This window comes from Cydia strobilella, chromosome Z (assembly GCF_947568885.1).
Source record: "Cydia strobilella chromosome Z, ilCydStro3.1, whole genome shotgun sequence".
NCBI lineage: Eukaryota > Metazoa > Arthropoda > Insecta > Lepidoptera > Tortricidae > Cydia > Cydia strobilella.
Window position 1 is genome coordinate 47,583,983 of NC_086068.1, and position 18,586 is coordinate 47,602,568.

At 35.0% G+C, this 18,586-nt stretch overlaps 2 protein-coding genes across 2 annotated transcripts in view; one reads left to right on the forward strand and one right to left on the reverse strand.

The window, feature by feature from the left end:
- Positions 1-18,586, reverse strand: part of LOC134754969 (EF-hand domain-containing protein 1-like) — an 85,136-nt gene that overhangs the window by 55,124 nt on the left and 11,426 nt on the right. The window contains exon 4 of the mRNA XM_063691464.1: positions 11,829-11,984. Coding sequence (XP_063547534.1) covers positions 11,829-11,984 — 156 coding nt within the window. The remainder of the gene's footprint in view (positions 1-11,828; positions 11,985-18,586) is intronic.
- Positions 7,499-18,586, forward strand: part of LOC134754840 (uncharacterized) — a 193,962-nt gene continuing 182,874 nt past the window's right edge. The window contains exon 1 of the mRNA XM_063691271.1: positions 7,499-7,657. The gene's annotated coding sequence lies outside the window, so the exon portion shown is untranslated. The remainder of the gene's footprint in view (positions 7,658-18,586) is intronic.

An 18,586-nucleotide genomic window follows, 5' to 3' on the forward strand; every position in this document is an offset into this window, starting at 1 on the left:
GTTAGCTAAACGTTATTGGATGGGATTTTCATACTTCTCTGTTGAGTGATGTCGATCAGTCTGTTAAGTGTGTTTGGTGCAACTGGACCCACTGGCTGCGTCTCACGTAGGCGATCACTCGCAAACGAGAAGCGAAGCGAAGCCAAGGCGTTCGCGTTCGCAACGAGATCGCCCACGTAGGACACTTCTGTAGGTATCAAACTCACATCAAATAATTTGTGGTTATCAAACAACATAATAAAATTACAAACACAATATAACATTAGGTTGCATGTGACTTTGACCATTATATATTACACAGTAAGTAACTAAGTTTTTTTGTCCACTGTCTTCTGACAGTCTTTACCAAATTCTCCTGTTAAAAACATTTTATTATTTTTAATTAGATACTCGTAAGCTAAATTATACCTTATTAAATTATCTTTTCATATCTCATGCTCTGAAAGTGGGTCGTTGTTGTTCTAAAAAGTGCGCAGAAAAAATATAATATAAAAATTGCTTATTTAATTCCTTAAATTGTTATATAATATTTAAATTTCTTTAAATACTTGTATTATGTTGGCTAAATGACTGGGATGCCATTGACTATCGGGAGTTTTAGAACAAAAAAGTAAAAAATTAAAAAGTAAATAAGAGGCAATCCCGCTGATTTTGATACTATAATAACCAAATCATTTTAAAATTACTGCAGTTTATTTAAATATGTGAGTTCTCGTAAATATTGCAATCTAAATGTTTTTCACTAGGGGTTATTTATCTTCACACATGAAAAGTCTCCGATTGCAAGTAAGTCCTTAGGAAAAAAATCATGGCCGCAGGTCTATTAGGTAGTACGTTACTGATTTTGCAAAATTGCCTTGTCTTGTTTTGTTTCCTCGCATTCGATATGAAAAGTAGAGTGTTTAACTCGAGTGAAAGGCACTATTTCCGTCTCGGACTATTGGCGCTCTCACTGCGTTCGAGCGCCAAACTACCTCGACAGAAATGGGTGCCTTTCAACTCTTGGTTAACAATATACTATTTCACAATAGCTAACATTTTTCTAACTATATTCAGATTGAGATAATTCTGTTTTAACTTTGGTGAATTTGACTTTTTGACGAAAAACTGCCTCTCATACAAAAACGTCTTTCAGTGCCTGGAGTAGAAAGTGTTCCTGACTACCTCAAGTAGAAAAGAGTTTCAAAAAGTATTTTTTGGTAAGGTGACATCCTAACGTGCATAAAACAGCTGTAAAAATATAAACACAATTGTAGCTCTGTAGCAGGAAGGGAGTGAAGTTTGTCAAAAAACCCTGGACAAAAAATTCAAGATAATAATGTATGAAAACAACCAATCCTTCAATGAAACAGAACTGATTAGCGTGACAGAAAAATGTAAATAAAGTTCACTTTTTCTTCATAGTAAATGTATGAAAACAGTTTTCTTTAATTTCTGGCTTTTTTGTACATTACCGAAAATTGACCCCCAAGGAAACTATTGATACTGGATAGAAATGAAATCGATTGACATAAAAAAAATACATGTAAAAAAACTTTTTTCATTTTCATACAAATTGTATGGGGAAAGTTTTTCTCGATTTATGGCTTTTCCCCATACAAGCTTTTGATCCTGGACAGGAATGGGATCGATTGGCATCAAAAAAAAAGTTTGTCAAAAATGACCATTTTCTCGCACCCTGTATGTTTTTTCTAAAATCTGTAAAAGCCAATCTTCATTAATTTGAAAACGAAGGAAGGTCTTCTACGACCATTTTCGCCTAGCAACACGGGATCTGGTAGCTGCCCTCACTGACCCAAAATCTATTTCCACCCTGTATTCGCCGGAAACTCACCACACGCCCATACATTGTAATATGATTGTATTTTTATTATACTCGTATGGCCCTATATATACAGATTATTAAAATAAAATAACTGCTTGAATATGTCCATTCCGTAAAAATATATATCAGATCATGCATGGCCGGGTCTTATCGTGTACAGTCTTTAGTTTTTCTTACGGGTTACCAAGTCGCAAATTCAGTTGTGCTAGACAATTTTGCTGAACAGGTATACTGTTTTCCAAGTTACATTCCGAAGAAGCCCGGTGTCCGTTTTGTTAACCTTTTCCCAAGTATTGGCATAGGCACTAGTTTTTACGAAAGCCACTGACATCTAACATCTCATCTTCAAAGCCAAAGAGGAAATTATACATGCTACGAGTATAGAACACGACCACAAACACGGTTGCAACAGTCGACAAGCCGCGACTGCGTGCAGGGGCACCAGGCCACCAAAGAACGCGGGTCACGCACACGACAATAAACACATCTCGTAAGTCCCCGCCCCCGGCCTTGACGACGGCTTTATTCTAAAAGCCATTCGAACGAAGGTTTTACGACGACCATTCGTTTCGCATTATTGCTCTGTTATTGCATAGGAACCACGCTTTGAATCTTAACTTGAATTGATTATCTCTTACGTACTTTTTATGATAATTTTTATTTTTGGGGATTTAAACTTTTGCATAAAGCCACTCAAGTCTTAAACGTGTATTGTAAGAGACCCACATCAAATTTCTGACGTTCGTAACAACTCTTACTACCTAAATTTGTAACGACTTGTCTTATTAAAGTTTGAGTTATGAGACTGTGCTTTAAAGCACTTCAGTATATTGAGTCGTGAGTCGTAAACTCGTGACTCTCGTGAGTCGATAAACAAACACCGCAAATACGGTTGCAGTGCAGCACTTGCAGCAGACGATACACGGGACTTTAAATACTCGAGTCTTCACTTAATAACAATTATGTACTTTATTAGAATAATCTATGACAGTTAACATGCCGTTAATATTAATTTTATAACCACAAAATTTATATAAATATTAATTGTATATGTGAACATAATGTTTTACTTTTGCCTAAAACAATATAACATTAGAATATTATCATAGGTAGGTATTGCAGATTGTAGTAGGGTAAGTAAGCGCCTTGAGTATGCACTTTTGTCTCAGGCGATGCCGCTTGGCACGATTGTTCCTTAGGTCAAACAAAGCCGATTTGATCCGGTAGCCACGAGATCGTACCGTGCCTACCCCCCAAAAAGGGAGGGGGAAAGGGTCGGCTCCCCAGGTCCCATCTATACATATTTCTTCCTGTTTTTAGCAACTAGGGCAAGTAATATATCATTTACGTATAATTTAGGGACGAGGAATTCATTTTCGAAACAATTATTATACCTTTCCATACAAAATAAAAACCGGCCAAGTGCGAGTCGGACTCGCGCACCGAGGGTTCCGTACATTACACAATTTAAACAATGTATTTTTTATATGAAACATGAGTTTAAGGTAAATTGCGGATTACGATTTATGACGTATTCAAAAAAACTAGTTACTAGATCTCGTTCAAACCAATTTTCGGTGGAAGTTTGCATGGTAATGTACATCATATATTTTTTTTAGTTTTATCATTCTCTTATTTTAGAAGTTACAGGGGGGACACACATTTTACCACTTTGGAAGTGTCTCTCGCGCAAACTATTCAGTTTAGAAAAAAATGATATTAGAAACCTCAATATCATTTTTGAAGACCTATCCATAGATATCCCACTATCCACACGTATGGGTTTGATGAAAAAAAAAATTGCGTTTCAGTTCTAAGTATGTATACCCCCAAATTTTATTGTTTTTTTTCTATTTTTGTGTGAAAATCTTAATGCGGTTCACAGAATACATCTACTTAACAAGTTTCAACAGCATAGTTCTTATAGTTAGTTTATCATTCTCTTATTTTAGAAGTTACAGGGGGGGGGGGGACACATTTTACCACTTTGGAAGTGTCTCTCGCGCAAACTATTCAGTTTAGAAAAAAATGATATTCGAAACCTCAATATCATTTTTGAAGACCTATCCATAGATACCCCACACGTACGGGTTTGATGAAAAAAAAATTATTTATGGGGAACCCCAAAAATTTATTGTTTTTTTTTCTAATTTTGTGTGAAAATCTTAATGCGGTTCACAGAATAAATCTACTTACCAAGTTTCAATAGTATAGTTCTTATAGTTTCGGAAAAAAGTGGCTGTGACATACGGACGGACAGACAGACAGACAGACATGACGAATCCATAAGGGTTCCGTTTTTTGCCATTTGGCTACGGAACCCTTATGATTAAAAAGAAAAATGACAAATTAGTACCTTAAAAGGGCAAACACGCATGGAAAAATCATTAAAACATTATATTTTTACTTTTAAAATGCCAAATTCAGTGTTTTTGTACACATTTTTAATCTTTGACTTTGGCCTTAGTTCCATTTGTATGGAAATCGTCACCGTCACGCGCTATATATTTTTTTCTTTCACGAAAACAATGTATAACAGTATAAATACCTACTTTAAAGTAATATTTTCTAAAGTGAAGAATAAATGGGCTACATTGTCAAATTTTTTATTTAGTACAAATCGCCAAACTTGTAATAGCCAAAATTGTCAGAAAAAATTACATAACATTTTCATTTTTTGCACAAAAATCTTTTTTTGTATGAAAAGGTATAACAATTATTTTAAAAATGAATTCCTCATCCCTAAATTATCCTAAAATGATATATATATATATAACTTGCCCTAGTTGCTAAGACCTGGACGAATTAGACCTGGGGAGTAGAGTACATAGTGTATTAGTGAAATATATAATATTTTATTGGCTTTCGTTTAATACCCCACACGTGTATGTGCAATACATAGTTTGGGTGCAAAATGAAATATTCGCAACGAGGCGGGAGTCATTATGATCACGTCATTCCGCTGAAGTAGATGGCTGGCGCCGCTGTCTCCCGGCAGTTTTGGAGACCCAGTACCATGCCCAACAACATACTAAAATTTGGTAGCGGTTTCCGGATCTAAACTATCTCTTCGACCGTTTCCAATAAGGCATAGTACTACACGGGACAAGTAAATAATAACACTTTCACACATACATTGAACGACATTTTAAATACATTTGAGAAAAAAACACTATAAAACAAATATTGGTTACATGAGTATTACACTTACAGTTACGAATTTTCCCTTGAACTTGAATGATATTTTTTTTTACATATAGAAGAAATAGTATATAATAAGAAAGCCGATGTGTGTAATGACCAATGCACACGCGTTTCATACGACGTTTTTCAACACACTTGCGAGGTAGAAAAATAAACTTTCATATTAATCAAACTATAATTGTTAAAACAGTTAGTAAAAGTCTAAAATCTGTCATACTGCCGGCCGCCCCTCGCCCCGGCTGCGGGCGGCGGGCGGGCCGGGCCGGGCCGCGGCAGGCGGTCGGGGGGCGCCGGTGCCCGCCAGTCCGACCAATTAAAGAAGGCTCCGTTTTCATGCATATTATTAGCAATTATTAGCAGTTACCTTCTTAACTTAGTCGGATAATATGTGCCGTTTTCAACCAAAAGGGTACTTATTGTCGCTTGTCAATACGGCGCTATTTCCTTAAAGCTTCAATTTGAAATCAACCTTATCGACAACCGACAATGTGGTACCTTTTAGTTAAAAACGTCACATATAATGAACAAGCACGAGTGTTATAATATGTTTAATATCTAGGATTATGAGCCAAAAATCGGAGGTAATAAAAACAACAAATTTTTTATAGAAAATAGCGGGCGCCGGTTTTACTTTTTTTCCTCTGTTAATTATTTTCATTCCATTCCATTCAGCCAAATAATTTAAAAGTTTTTTAGTGAAATATCGTATTATGTAACTTATTATATCGTGTAACATAACTTTTTGTACGTAATAAATGTCTAATGATAAAATAAAAATATGTAGTTTTTGAACATCCAAACTCTTTGGTGCGGACGTATCGATTACGAATACGAAATTGAAATAGTACATTTCGATGCTAGTGCGGAAAGTATGTCATTACTTCACGAGTACCGAGAGCCTACGGCTCGTGGCAAGACTCGGGACGAGTGACGAATGACATTTCCGCACGTGTATCGATCAACGTTTTTTAATACAATTGCGAAAAAATTATAAAAACAACAAGTAAGGAATAAAAACTTTGGAAACTTAAAACACCTCTTAGTAGGTAGTAAAAGTAAGAAAAAAAACGCCTCTTCTTTGACAGGCGTTTTGGCAGCTATTCCTACCTCTACCTTCCATAGCTATTCCGTTCAATATTCAATATTAAAAAATAAACGTGTTATAATGATGATGAGGTAAGTAATTAAATCATGAAGTATGTATATTATTCGTATTATTACATTAACAGTAGGTTTTTATGTTGATTACGACGTTTAAAGGAAACTAATATTAACACTCATCAATAAGTAGTCATGAATTCTGACCGTGATCGATACGTCCACACCAAAGAGTGGATGTTCAAAAACTGTATATATTTTTATTTTGCCATTAGACATTAGGAATTACGTACAAAAAGTTATGTTACAAGGTAATTTAATTTTATGATTATTTTAATGAATTGAATATATTATGTAAATCCAATTATGACATGTAATATGAAATATTATTATAAATAAATGAGTATGAGTATAAAGTAAATGTTTATTTGTTATTATATCAATAAAACGTTACATTTTATTGATATAATAACAATTTTTTTTTTTAATAATGGACTTGTAAATCTTCTAAGAGGGTCGAGAGGGATTATATCGGGAACAATTTCAGTTTGGGTCTTGAAACTTCGTAGTTTGTGAAAGACCAATTTCATGCGTTGTATAATTATTACCAATTGATTAACCGTCCCTACCGATATATTTTGCTGCATAATGTTTTATATTATGGTCATGTAGAATATATAACCACCAACATACAAATCCACGCGTACGAAGTCGTGGGCAACAGCTAGTAACTGCCTTAATTTAAATCCAAAGTCCATAAACATTACAGACTCACATTTGTACATAATATTTAATTACTGAAACGTTGGTTCAAACTATAGCCGGTCAAGCAAATCTTGTCAGTAGAAAAAGGCGGCAAATTTAAAAAATGTAGGCTCATAAAAGACATCTCGCGACTCGTAAATAATAACACACTTTCCACATTTGGATTGAAATGTACTATTTTATAAGTACATGTTGAAATAATAGTGAAAGACGGCGCATTCAATTTCAGTGCGTTTGCATAAACAATTCAATCTCGTGATTTCAAAGTTTTAATTTGGCCTGACTGCAATATTTACAATGGTTTTCGCCTTTCGATTACGGACTAATTACAACACGGACTAATTTATAACAATATTATTAGAATCCATTAATTTGTTACACTGTAATATACTACATTAAATACATACCTGCGTCTACCATACAAGAAAATGCTCTTGCTTATTAATACACCATTGTAAGAACCGATATCAGTGCAAAAAATTTAACTGTATTGGTTCTTGCTATCGTCGTCTCCCCAGCCCCTGTATTGAGAACTCAAACAGTAAACACCCACCCGAAAGAACTTCAAACAATAGAAACCACGCAGCACATACCACGTTTTGTCACGAGTGGCGCAGGTAATAACGAAGCGTCTCCGGCATCGCACAGCGTAATAATAATTCCACGCGGGGCTCTGGATAGTTTTAGTACTTAAATCAGCTCGGAATCCAAATCAAACTTATCAACAAACAACAGTCCTCAAATCAAAGACAATCAACCGAGAAGGTAAGTTTAATACATTCATTTAATCTAGAATACGGCATGTTTTATTTTATAGGTTATATTGATCTACGTGTTTAAATTTCATATTATAATTAAGAAATTTCTAGTTTACTAGGTTTTCTTAAATATGTCTGCAAATAGGGTAGTCTTTGTCAGATGTCTATTAACACTGCCGAATTGTCAATTTAGGATTTTTAATAGAAGTTTGTTAGATATTTCTGTAAATAATGTTAAGCGAAACATGTTTCTGGTATACCTACGTATCGAGCCCGGCGAGAGCGGAGCGGACGGACAGGCGACAACAATACGAGAGCGCGCGCGGACAAGGTCAACCTTATGATATCGACTTGATAAAAATATGTTCTCTACTCTCACGTAGATTGTTATGCTATATATTATATGTATACTATGCACTATAATGAATATTTATTATCTTAATAAATCTTAAAAACAACTACAATTTTGAAGTTAGATCATACAAATTCAAACCAATAAACGGCAGCCAATGTTTAATTATGTAATAGTAGGTATTACCCTGATTTTACCTTGATCTTCGGTTTTAATTGAATATTAATATTAATAACTAGCCTATGCCTGCGACTTCTTCTGCGTATATATCTTTAAAGTACCCCAACGTTACCATGCGTTAAATACAAAATATCACATAGATATGTACATATAGGTAAATTAGGTAATTTAATATTAGTAGGTACTTAGGGTATACCTCAACGGAGTCAAAAGAGTCAATAACAAATTTATCTACACACATATCAATATCATAGAGCCCTCTATGATGCGTTCAAAAACCGCAAATTATGACCTGCATAAAGATAAACTATTTTGTTACAACAAATGTTTGGTCTGTGAAAATGTCATTATATTATTGCATAATTTAATTACAACATTAATATCGATTTTGTAATTACATTCAAATTTCGAACAACTTCGAAAAACCAAGCCATTTGATTTGACCCCTACAGTGTAATGTAGTGTAGTGTAGGCCTTCAGTGTTTTATTTTGCCTCAAATTGTACCACCACTATTTATTAATAGTATTAATTTAATACTATTAATCTTATTACTAGTTATTACATATACAGGGTGGTTAAAAAATAAGTGCATTCCCATTGCCAGGGAGGTTTTGGGATTATACTGAGCAATTTTTACTATGGGACCAACCACGAAATCGCGAAAAATTTTTTTACCCTCCCATAGAAAATGGACCAGCCAAAATGTATGAAACAGCCGAAAATTGTTTCGCTATTTCGGGGTTGGTCCCATAGTAAAAGTTGCCGAGTATAATCCCAAAACCTCCCTGGCAACGGGAATGCACTTATTTTTTAGCCACCGTGTATAGTACTTAATCTGCATTGAAACTCCCACAGTTCTATCTACTATGCTTACAAAGATTTCCAAAAAATCGAGAAACAGCCATAGTAACTATCGTTTTCTAGGGTTCCGTACCTCAAAAGGAAAAAAAACGGAACCCTTATATGCGTCCGTCCGTCTGTGCGTCCGTCCGTCCGTTTATCTGTCAATACCCTTTATCAAGGGAACGCGTGGAGGTATCGAGTTGAAATTTAAACCATATACTTACTTAAGTCTACGGTCCTTATAAGCTGTGAAAAAATCAAACTTCTAAGTTAACGTACCTAAGTATATTCCGACACTTTCAAGGAAATCAAAATTTAAAGGGACCGTTGACATAGAACTATGAAATTGTGCAAGTAATATCGTCTTACACTATAAGTACCTACAGGGAAAAATCTCAAAACTGTAAATATGTAAAAAAATAAAAAATATATAAATAAAATAAGAAATAAGTTAAATTGTTTCGGAACCCTCGGTGGGCCAGTTCGACACGCACCTACACGTACTAGTACACGTACACGTAATAGTATCGTGTGCCATAATCGTAAGTACACTCTATTACGAACTCCAAATTAGTCGTAGAGAAAAAGCAAAATCAGTCATATTTTCGGAAATAGTTACTTTATATTGTAGATTAATATCAAGTATAAGGACCTAGCCAAGATGCCAATCGTTTGCGTAATCCCAATTAAATTGCAAACAATTTAATTACATGGAATTAAATTAGTAATTAAATTACACAAGTAATTAATGTAATTAAATTGCAAACAATTTATAATTACATGGAATTTAATTAGTAATTAAATTACACAAATAATTAATTACGTACAACAAGTTCATAGGCATGGTTACTGGTGTTACTACCGACGAGGCTAGAAGGCCGTTATGAATGGTGTGGTATATGGAATTTTGAGAGACAAAATCAGGGACTATGAGACGCTGTTGTATGCGGCAAATAGTATTTTATCACAAAATCTGGTTTACGAATCAGCGCTGTAAAATAGCACTTTATTATCTATGTATTTCACAAACGTGCTGTGGTGTTGCGAATTCATAAGAATAATAAGGTGGTAGTCAGCGTTCAAGTGTTACGACTTGCGATCACTGCACTGCAACCTCAACTTATTGCGATGTAGGTAGTCGGGGTCGGGTCAACCGCAACTACACGAAATCTTGCAGTCCGTTTATGGCGGTGCTAATTTTGCGAAATGTCTGGCTATGACAGTTAAACCCACATAAACACACCAGGGTGAAATGTAGCAATAGCGAACAATGTATAGTAATACAATAACGACTATTAATAAGTTCACAAATCATTTTTTTTTCTTTTCCTTACGTTCATCTGCCATCGGCTTCCTTAGCCATAATCAGATTGTATGTACTATATACAGTGTTGCCAAAAAAATATTTTTTTCCCAGGTGGTGGTCCATTAACCACCATTCCTTTTATGTGGGTTATTCTCTATGGTCCAGTTCCAAGATCTGCCACCTTTTGAGTCTTGTGATGTTATTGGTGTTGATTAGTAGGTCTCTGGCGAGTTCATTCTCATGATTTGTTAGTCTTTCTTTATATTTCTTTGAGAAGCTATTTACTTCCTCTTTGATTGTTGGTATATGTAGGTAGTCATGTATATCCGTATTTCGGGCAAACCAGGATGCGAAAGATAATGTTCTGAGAACGATATTCTGGAATCTTTGAAGGATCTTAAGGTTAGAATTGCTGGCTGATCCCCAGAGTTGTATATATACCATACGTCCATATAGGTTTTATAATGCATTTGTATACCAAAAGTTTGTTGCTTAGTGTCAGAGGGGACTGTCTCAAATCAAATATCAAATAAATAAGTCATAGTTACTAAGTTGTCGAAATAAATGAATTTATTCTTATTCTTATAGTTATAGTCATAGAGTAAAACTATCTATATATATTTAGCCATGCCTTTGAGGGGTCGCTTTTACTTTACACTTTAAAAAAAATGGCGGTTTATCTACATCATACATTTTTTCTACTGTATATACTACCTATATTCAACTTTAGCCTCCTCAGGCCCAAGGTCCTACCTAGGTATAGTACTCATCAGTTCGATGAAATTTAAACCCTATTCAATTGGAACAGTCGCTTTTGCTTTCTTTCGTTCAATTTTCTAACAACGCAAAATCAGCTCTATTTCCTACACTATAGGTTTAAATTTCAGTGGCAAAATTTGGGATTTTCATTTGTATGGAACTTAGGTTAGAAAGCGTCTCAGTTACAAAGTTTTCCTTTGCCATTCTTTTTATTCACGCGTCGGATTCTCACATCGACATAGCGATACGAGTGTAATAACTGCTGGATAAATTTGCCCATATTAACGGCATACATTACGCAAGTGAATGTTTTTCTTGTAAATGACCGGCGTGCAAAGGAATTTCCCACTTGGGAACCTAACAATTTTTTTCCAATAGCGCTGATTTTATTTTTGGCACGGTATTCGTACCTACCTCGTATGTAGAAAATCAAAGTCAGTTGTACAAACTTACCTTGGTGAATAAATCGCAAGAGATGGTGTGGAAAACCTTTCCGAACATGCAAATATCTTTGCCGACATCCAAATCCTTCCAATGCCAAAACTCGCCGAGATCATTTTTAGGTATTTTGCCGCGCATTACGCAAGTGAATGTTTTTCTTGTAAATGACCGGCGTGCAAAGGAATTTCCCACTTGGGAACCTAACAATTTTTTTCCAATAGCGCTGATTTTATTTTTGGCACGGTATTCGTACCTACCTCGTATGTAGAAAATCAAAGTCAGTTGTACAAACTTACCTTGGTGAATAAATCGCAAGAGATGGTGTGGAAAACCTTTCCGAACATGCAAATATCTTTGCCGACATCCAAATCCTTCCAATGCCAAAACTCGCCGAGATCATTTTTAGGTATTTTGCCGCGTTTTATCATCCTTCCTTGCCATAAACCCGAATTCTGGAACAAGAATTACGCAATTATTTAGTTTATGAGAGATGATCCAAGAAGCGGATTGAATGATTACGTGAGTTACCTCATTTGACCATAATTTCTAGAATCAATGGTATTAAGAGGATCTATTGAAAATGCGAAGTGGAATACAAGTAAGGATCTATTCGGGCATTTATTTCTACCACTTGCCGACTACTGGCACGATCCAATATAAAGTCCATCCACCAGACCTGCGCAAGGTAGCGGAGCTGTGTGAGGATTTAAAGCGAAGCAAAGGTGTAAAACAATGTGAGCGTTTGCGCCAGATATGGGCGAGGTAGCTAAGCGAAGCACGAATAAATAGCTAAGTTGTGAAACTGTGTGAAGATGAGTGGTAGAGGATAGAAAATTCCTCGATGGCCAGAGCTAGAGCAGTAGGACTTGGCATCGTTCATCGCTTGCTCGCGTCCCTCGGAACTCTTATTTCTTATGGCCTCCGCTAAGCCCACTGTGACCGGGGCGATTATTGAAATGCTATTTTTGAAATACAAGCGATAGAAATTTAGAATCTAGTGGTATTGATTGACCACTCGTTTTCAATTCTATTAGTAGAACTTAAATACCTAGTAGTGGAGATATTATTAAAGGAAAAACACGAAATCGAGCTAATCGAGGCTAGTAAAATTAAAAGAATTCGTATTGGATGAGTTTTCAGTCGCACAGGTGTGCCACAATGACGGTTTGTGTCCGTGTCCATTACTCAGTTAGGTTAGGTACTGATGGTTATACGGCCCCTGCGAGTGGGCATCGCGTGGCGCACAATAGTAGATTGTGTCACAAGGGAGCAAAATGACATATTTACGGCGAGGGCGTACAATTGAATCCTAAACGAAGCGAAGGATTCTATAATAGAATCCTGAGCGTAGCGAGGGATTCTAACATAGAATCCTGAGCGTAGTGAGGGATTCAAGTGTTAACGCCCAAGGTGAAAATAATTTTGCTACCATGTGACACATACTGCTTTTCACATCAACTATGAGGAAATTACATACATATATTAGGTTTCAAAACATTATTATTTTAAGCTAAGATCGATACGGACAAAGTGCCAAAAATATGTATACCGACCTTAGTATAGGTACATACTTCTGGCACTTTGTCCGTATCGATATTCTCAGACGTGACTGTACTGACAAATTAAAAGTACCTACAACTCATAATTATGTACCTAAATATATTTTCAAAGACACAGCAAACAACTAAAATGATACAATGAAAATCAAGTACATTATTTTTGTAGATTTTTCTGATAACAAATTAGCTCTTACCCCATTGAACCAAATCTTCGGAAGAACACTATGAAGACTGAGATCACTTATATTTATTATTATTAGTGTCGTTACCGGGATGCTGCTTAAAACATCTGACACAGATGAAAAGGCCTATTATTATTGATTTAAACTAAGTATTTACAAATTTATACAGAATACAGAACCGCATAATGCTTTGTGAAATATTTATACATTTTTTTTTTAATTTAAACTCTTTAAATTGCATAGACAAGTATGGCTGCGTTTAAGGAGACCTAAAATGTCAAAAAAAAAATTAAATTATTACACTAAAGTTTTTTTACGTTTCTTTGTAAATATTACGCTAATTAATTAATTAATTTAATTTAAATATGATATTAATTAATTTAAAATACGTTAATTACATTTATTGTTTACAATTACAACAAAATATTATTTAAGTTAGAAAAATTGTATGCACGTAATCGATTATAAAGAAATTGTAATCGATTATATGCATACTAATTTCATGTCTTTGTGTCAATATTTCATACTGGCAACAAAATGTCCTTGAACAGAAAAGTGCCACTTTGATCCCTCCTAGCAGGGAAGAAAAGTTCCCTTTTCGAATAGGTGATGTGAAAAGACTATTAGAAGCTCGCAATGCTCGCATTCAGACGCAGACAAATGCGAGCACATTTTGTTAACGAAGCTTTTACTTACAAACCTGATGTTCTGGCTCCGTTGTATGTTGTATCGCATCATATACAGTGTGGAAAAAATTAATGTGCCCTGGAGGGAAAGTGCCTTAGTCGACGTCAAAGATATGTGTACACTTTTGCACCTTGCTCCTTTGCATTACGGCGAAAAATGTAAACATATCTCTGTCGTCGTCGGCTATACATATAATATACATGTACGAGCATTGCGCTTCTTTTTTATGTCATAATATTACTTTCTGCATCAATGATATCATTGATTTCTTTAACAATTCATAGTTGGGCAGTTAAAGCATGGAAGTGATATCGTAATAAACGAGAAATAATTTAATAATCAGTTTGAATATATTTTTACATTTCGTCGCCATTTTACAGATTGTCGTATACAGTAGGGATCAAACAATTAGTTAGCGATATTGACCCTTACGTATGTTCAGTGAATTTATGCTAAATATGATGCTACTTGCAAATGCACAGATGCTCCTATTTAATTTAATGAAAGAGCCTTGCTGCTAATATGTAGGTGAACGAAAACTATCCACGTATATCAGTCTACCTACCTACTGCTTAGTTCACCGAAAGTGACCGAATCCATTATGCGTTATATATTTAGTGTATATTGCCCTATATTCCGCAGCCGGGTTGAGGACAGGATACGCGATGTTTAGAAATATATGTGATATATACATATAATAGAAAATCCAGGTATAAGTAAATATATTCTTCATATGTACCACGTTTTACTATAGTCAAATTCAATCACACGACTATCGTTAGTTTGAATATTTGAGTAGGTACTCGGCTTAACCAGTCAGTTGTTGCTGCTATTTGTGGAACTTTTAGGTATTGCGAAAGTACAAGGACATCATGCGCATAATAAAGTAGAAAAACCGTCACCGTTTGGATAAAGTAAAAAAAAGCAAAATCTAATTGCTTCATAAATACAGCAGCTACCTACGTGTTTATTATTTAAAATTGAGTGAACTACATATTTCGGTAGCGCAATAATCTAATTATGTACGATATGCAGTGTGGAAAGAATGAATGGGCCCTAGAGGGAATGTGCCTTAAAAGCTTAAGTTAGCTCATTTTGCTTAAAGGAAACATTCTTTTATTTTTTTAAATAAACAAAACTGCATTCAAAGATTTTTTGGACATTCGCTTGTTTCACCCGGGAATCGAACCGACTAAAAATTAAAAAAAATAACACGCTATTTTATTCTACCATACGATACAGTTAATGTTAATGATAACATTTCTCCAAGAAACATTAGGTCTTAGACTCGTCTGTCGTACAAAATATCCATAAAATCGAATATTTATTATTCAAGAACATTTTTAGACAAAATAAAAAAAATCTTAAAATATAGTTTTGTTTATTTTCAAAAATAAAAGAATGTTTCCTTTAAGCAAAATGAGCTCCAGGGCCAGGGCCATTCATTCTTTCCACACTGTATATACTGCTTGTGGCCGATTCTGATATAATTTAACAATTTACCAGTTTACCCACCACAATTCTACTGTCCGCGCGCCAATTCCGTGCATTCCGTGCAGTGCAAGTATAATAGGTAAAGAGAGCTCACTTGAAGCATTTTATGGAAACTCATTTGAAAACACCATCTCTGACTTGCCCCCGAAACTAAGTATGTTTTTTTTTTTTTTTAATTTATTTATTCACTTTAAATATTCATACAACTTTTAGGTATATAATAATATTATACTATTATATATATATAAAACTAATCTATACACATCAAATCTCTGCATCTATTTTATACATTACTCTAGACTTAGGTAGTATTTTTTTAGTCTTGGCATACATCTGCCGTGGTTTTCAACAATGTTAATGAGATCATACAGTACATTTTTAGGTAAGGTGTTTAGTATACATGGGAGTAGAAAGTCAGTTACTCTTTTACCGTATACATTGTTACTTTTTGGAGTTGTATATGCAGGTAGATAATCTAAGGTACGCAAATTACTGGAGCGAGTATTTTTATCTAATGATGGTATAATTTCACACTCCTTTGTAACTAAGGACAAGCAAAACCTATCAAAAACGTTAATAACTTTGCAATGTTTAAATAGACCCTTTTTATCATTTTTATACTTTCCTTTAATTTTATTTGGTACAATTGTTTTTAAAAGTGCTGATTGTAGGTTATATATGTAGGTTATGTATGTGTGCGTGTACAACTACATATACATACGTACGTGTACTTTCATCCTACATAATATTAGGTCTACTTGGGCGGTTCACAAGTCAATTTTTTATTTGATTTGGTTTGTAACTTATGAAAAATTTTTGTATTACAAGGTATCAAACAAAACATGTACTTGTAAACCACCCAAGTAGACCTAACATTATGCAGAAAAGGTTTTAAAGAGTGGAATTAATTTAACAAAAACAAAGTAAAGTAAGTATTTTTATTGCTTTCAATTTGGCATACAAAGATAGTACCTAATAAGAGCAGGTGTGTTAAGACCTATCTTAACAAGTAGCAGATAAGTAGGTATTAGCATACCTAAGTACCTACTTACCTAATCTAGACAGATTAAGTCTCTCAATCGTCCTATGATATGTAAAGGTGACATCTACCGAAACTATTGTGTACTAGTATAAATGCTCAATAAGCTGTTAGCTATGTCAATGTATGTAATAGTTCCTAACCAATCCGTAGTGTCATAGAGTGGCGCTGTACTTAACTATATAAGCTTCTACATGTATGTAGATAAACTCACTTTTTCTAACCAGCCTTCTGTAAACATTAAATTTAGATATCAGTATTCCCTGCTTTCATTTGGTCGCCATTACCTCCAACGCTGAACAAGGTGTAAGTACCAAGTTGGTACCAAGTAGGTTAAGACGATTCTCGCTGATTTGGCCTTGAGCGTCTGGGCAAAATGTACCCGCTTCACCCCGCACTCCGCTCACTGCGATCGTACGTGAATTTTGACTCGCGGCACGGCAACGAGGTTCAAAGAATAATAAGACAGTCCAGAGGCGCGCCGATTACTCGTATTTGTGTATCTTTTGACTGCAAAGACTGCTTTGCAGCTATTTTGTCCTTTGACTATGAGTAGATTATGCATTTAGTGGAGGTTGAAAATTATAAGAATAATATATTAATTAATAGTGCGTTTATAGGTTTTTTTATCTCTTTAATAAATTAATAAATATAAATAATGCCATTAATAGTTAACTTGTAAACTAAGTACTACATTTTTAGAATTGATACCTTACTATTAAACTATTGTTTTTTCGAGTAGTTGGTTGATAAATAAAATAGGTAATCAATTTCAAACTATTAGTTATAGTCGGAACTATTTTTTTCCTGTGACTTATAGTTTTTTCGTAAAAAACACTACTACATGCCGTTTTGCTACTAGGTATTTTTGCCTATTTCTACTAAACGGCAATTCGATTAAAATTATCTTTAAACTAAAAAATGTTTTAACAGTTCTGTAAATACAATGTTTTAACACCCCCTGGCACTGACTAAAATACCGACTTGGTTTCACATTACATCTCAAAACTTTTTTGTAGTTGAAGAATTGCGTTGCGACTGCGAGACTTGCATCTTTTACATGTAATGTTTTTGATGGGATCTCATCTCTTTTTGTAGGCAGTCCTTGTTTTCGGGTACTACTTCTTGTACGCCAGCTACCACTTTTCTCAAAGCTCATACCCATCCCACACTATAGGTACTCGTACTGATACCTATACAATACTCATGGCCATACCAAACTATAACTCGTACAATACTCATACCCTTACCCATCCCACACCATACCCGCACTCATACCTATACGATATTCATATGGTAAGGATATGGTTCATCATACATAGCCGTTAACCGCTATACGAGTTTTCGTGCGGGAGGCGATGACTGACGAAGTTTGCGCCTGGCTCGCGGTCCATAATTTGACAGCTTACGGAATTCGATATTGTAAGGCAACGTTTTTGAAATAAATAAAATTCGATCAAAATTGAAACTTGGCGCGCATGGTCTTTCCCGTTCTTTCTTGCGAAATGTGACAGTGATAGCGGCAAACCGATGGAACGGCCTTAATTATTAATTCTGCGTAAGATTTGGAGAAGGATCGAGAACAGGTGAGCTAGACCTAGCAGGGCAGGCCACAGCATCAGCACAGACGACGCGCGGCCCGCTTCGGAAGGATGCAGGATGCAGACGGTCGTCATAATGGGATTGTCGCTCATTTGCCGAGAATATTCCTTTACCTACCCTACCGCTTAGCTCCCCATTCATCATATTGTTAGTGTCAGTTTGTATAACAATAACTCCTTATATCACACAAATTAATCATATAATCCGTCTTTTTGTCAGACAAATACGTAATTGTCACACGAGATATGAGGTTTATAAAGCGTTACAGATACTTATTAAATATGAATGATATACTTACGTACTTTTATGTCCAGTTGAACCTTTGTAATTAAATAAGATTTACTTTTACAAATAAATAAAAAAATATTAAGGTTTCGTTTAAGTAAAATTGCAACTATAAAAAATAGATAATAATAAACTTCTCATTGGATTACTAGTCACGTTCACATTTATCAGTGTTCAGTGTTCAGTGTTCAGTGCCCTCGAAAGGG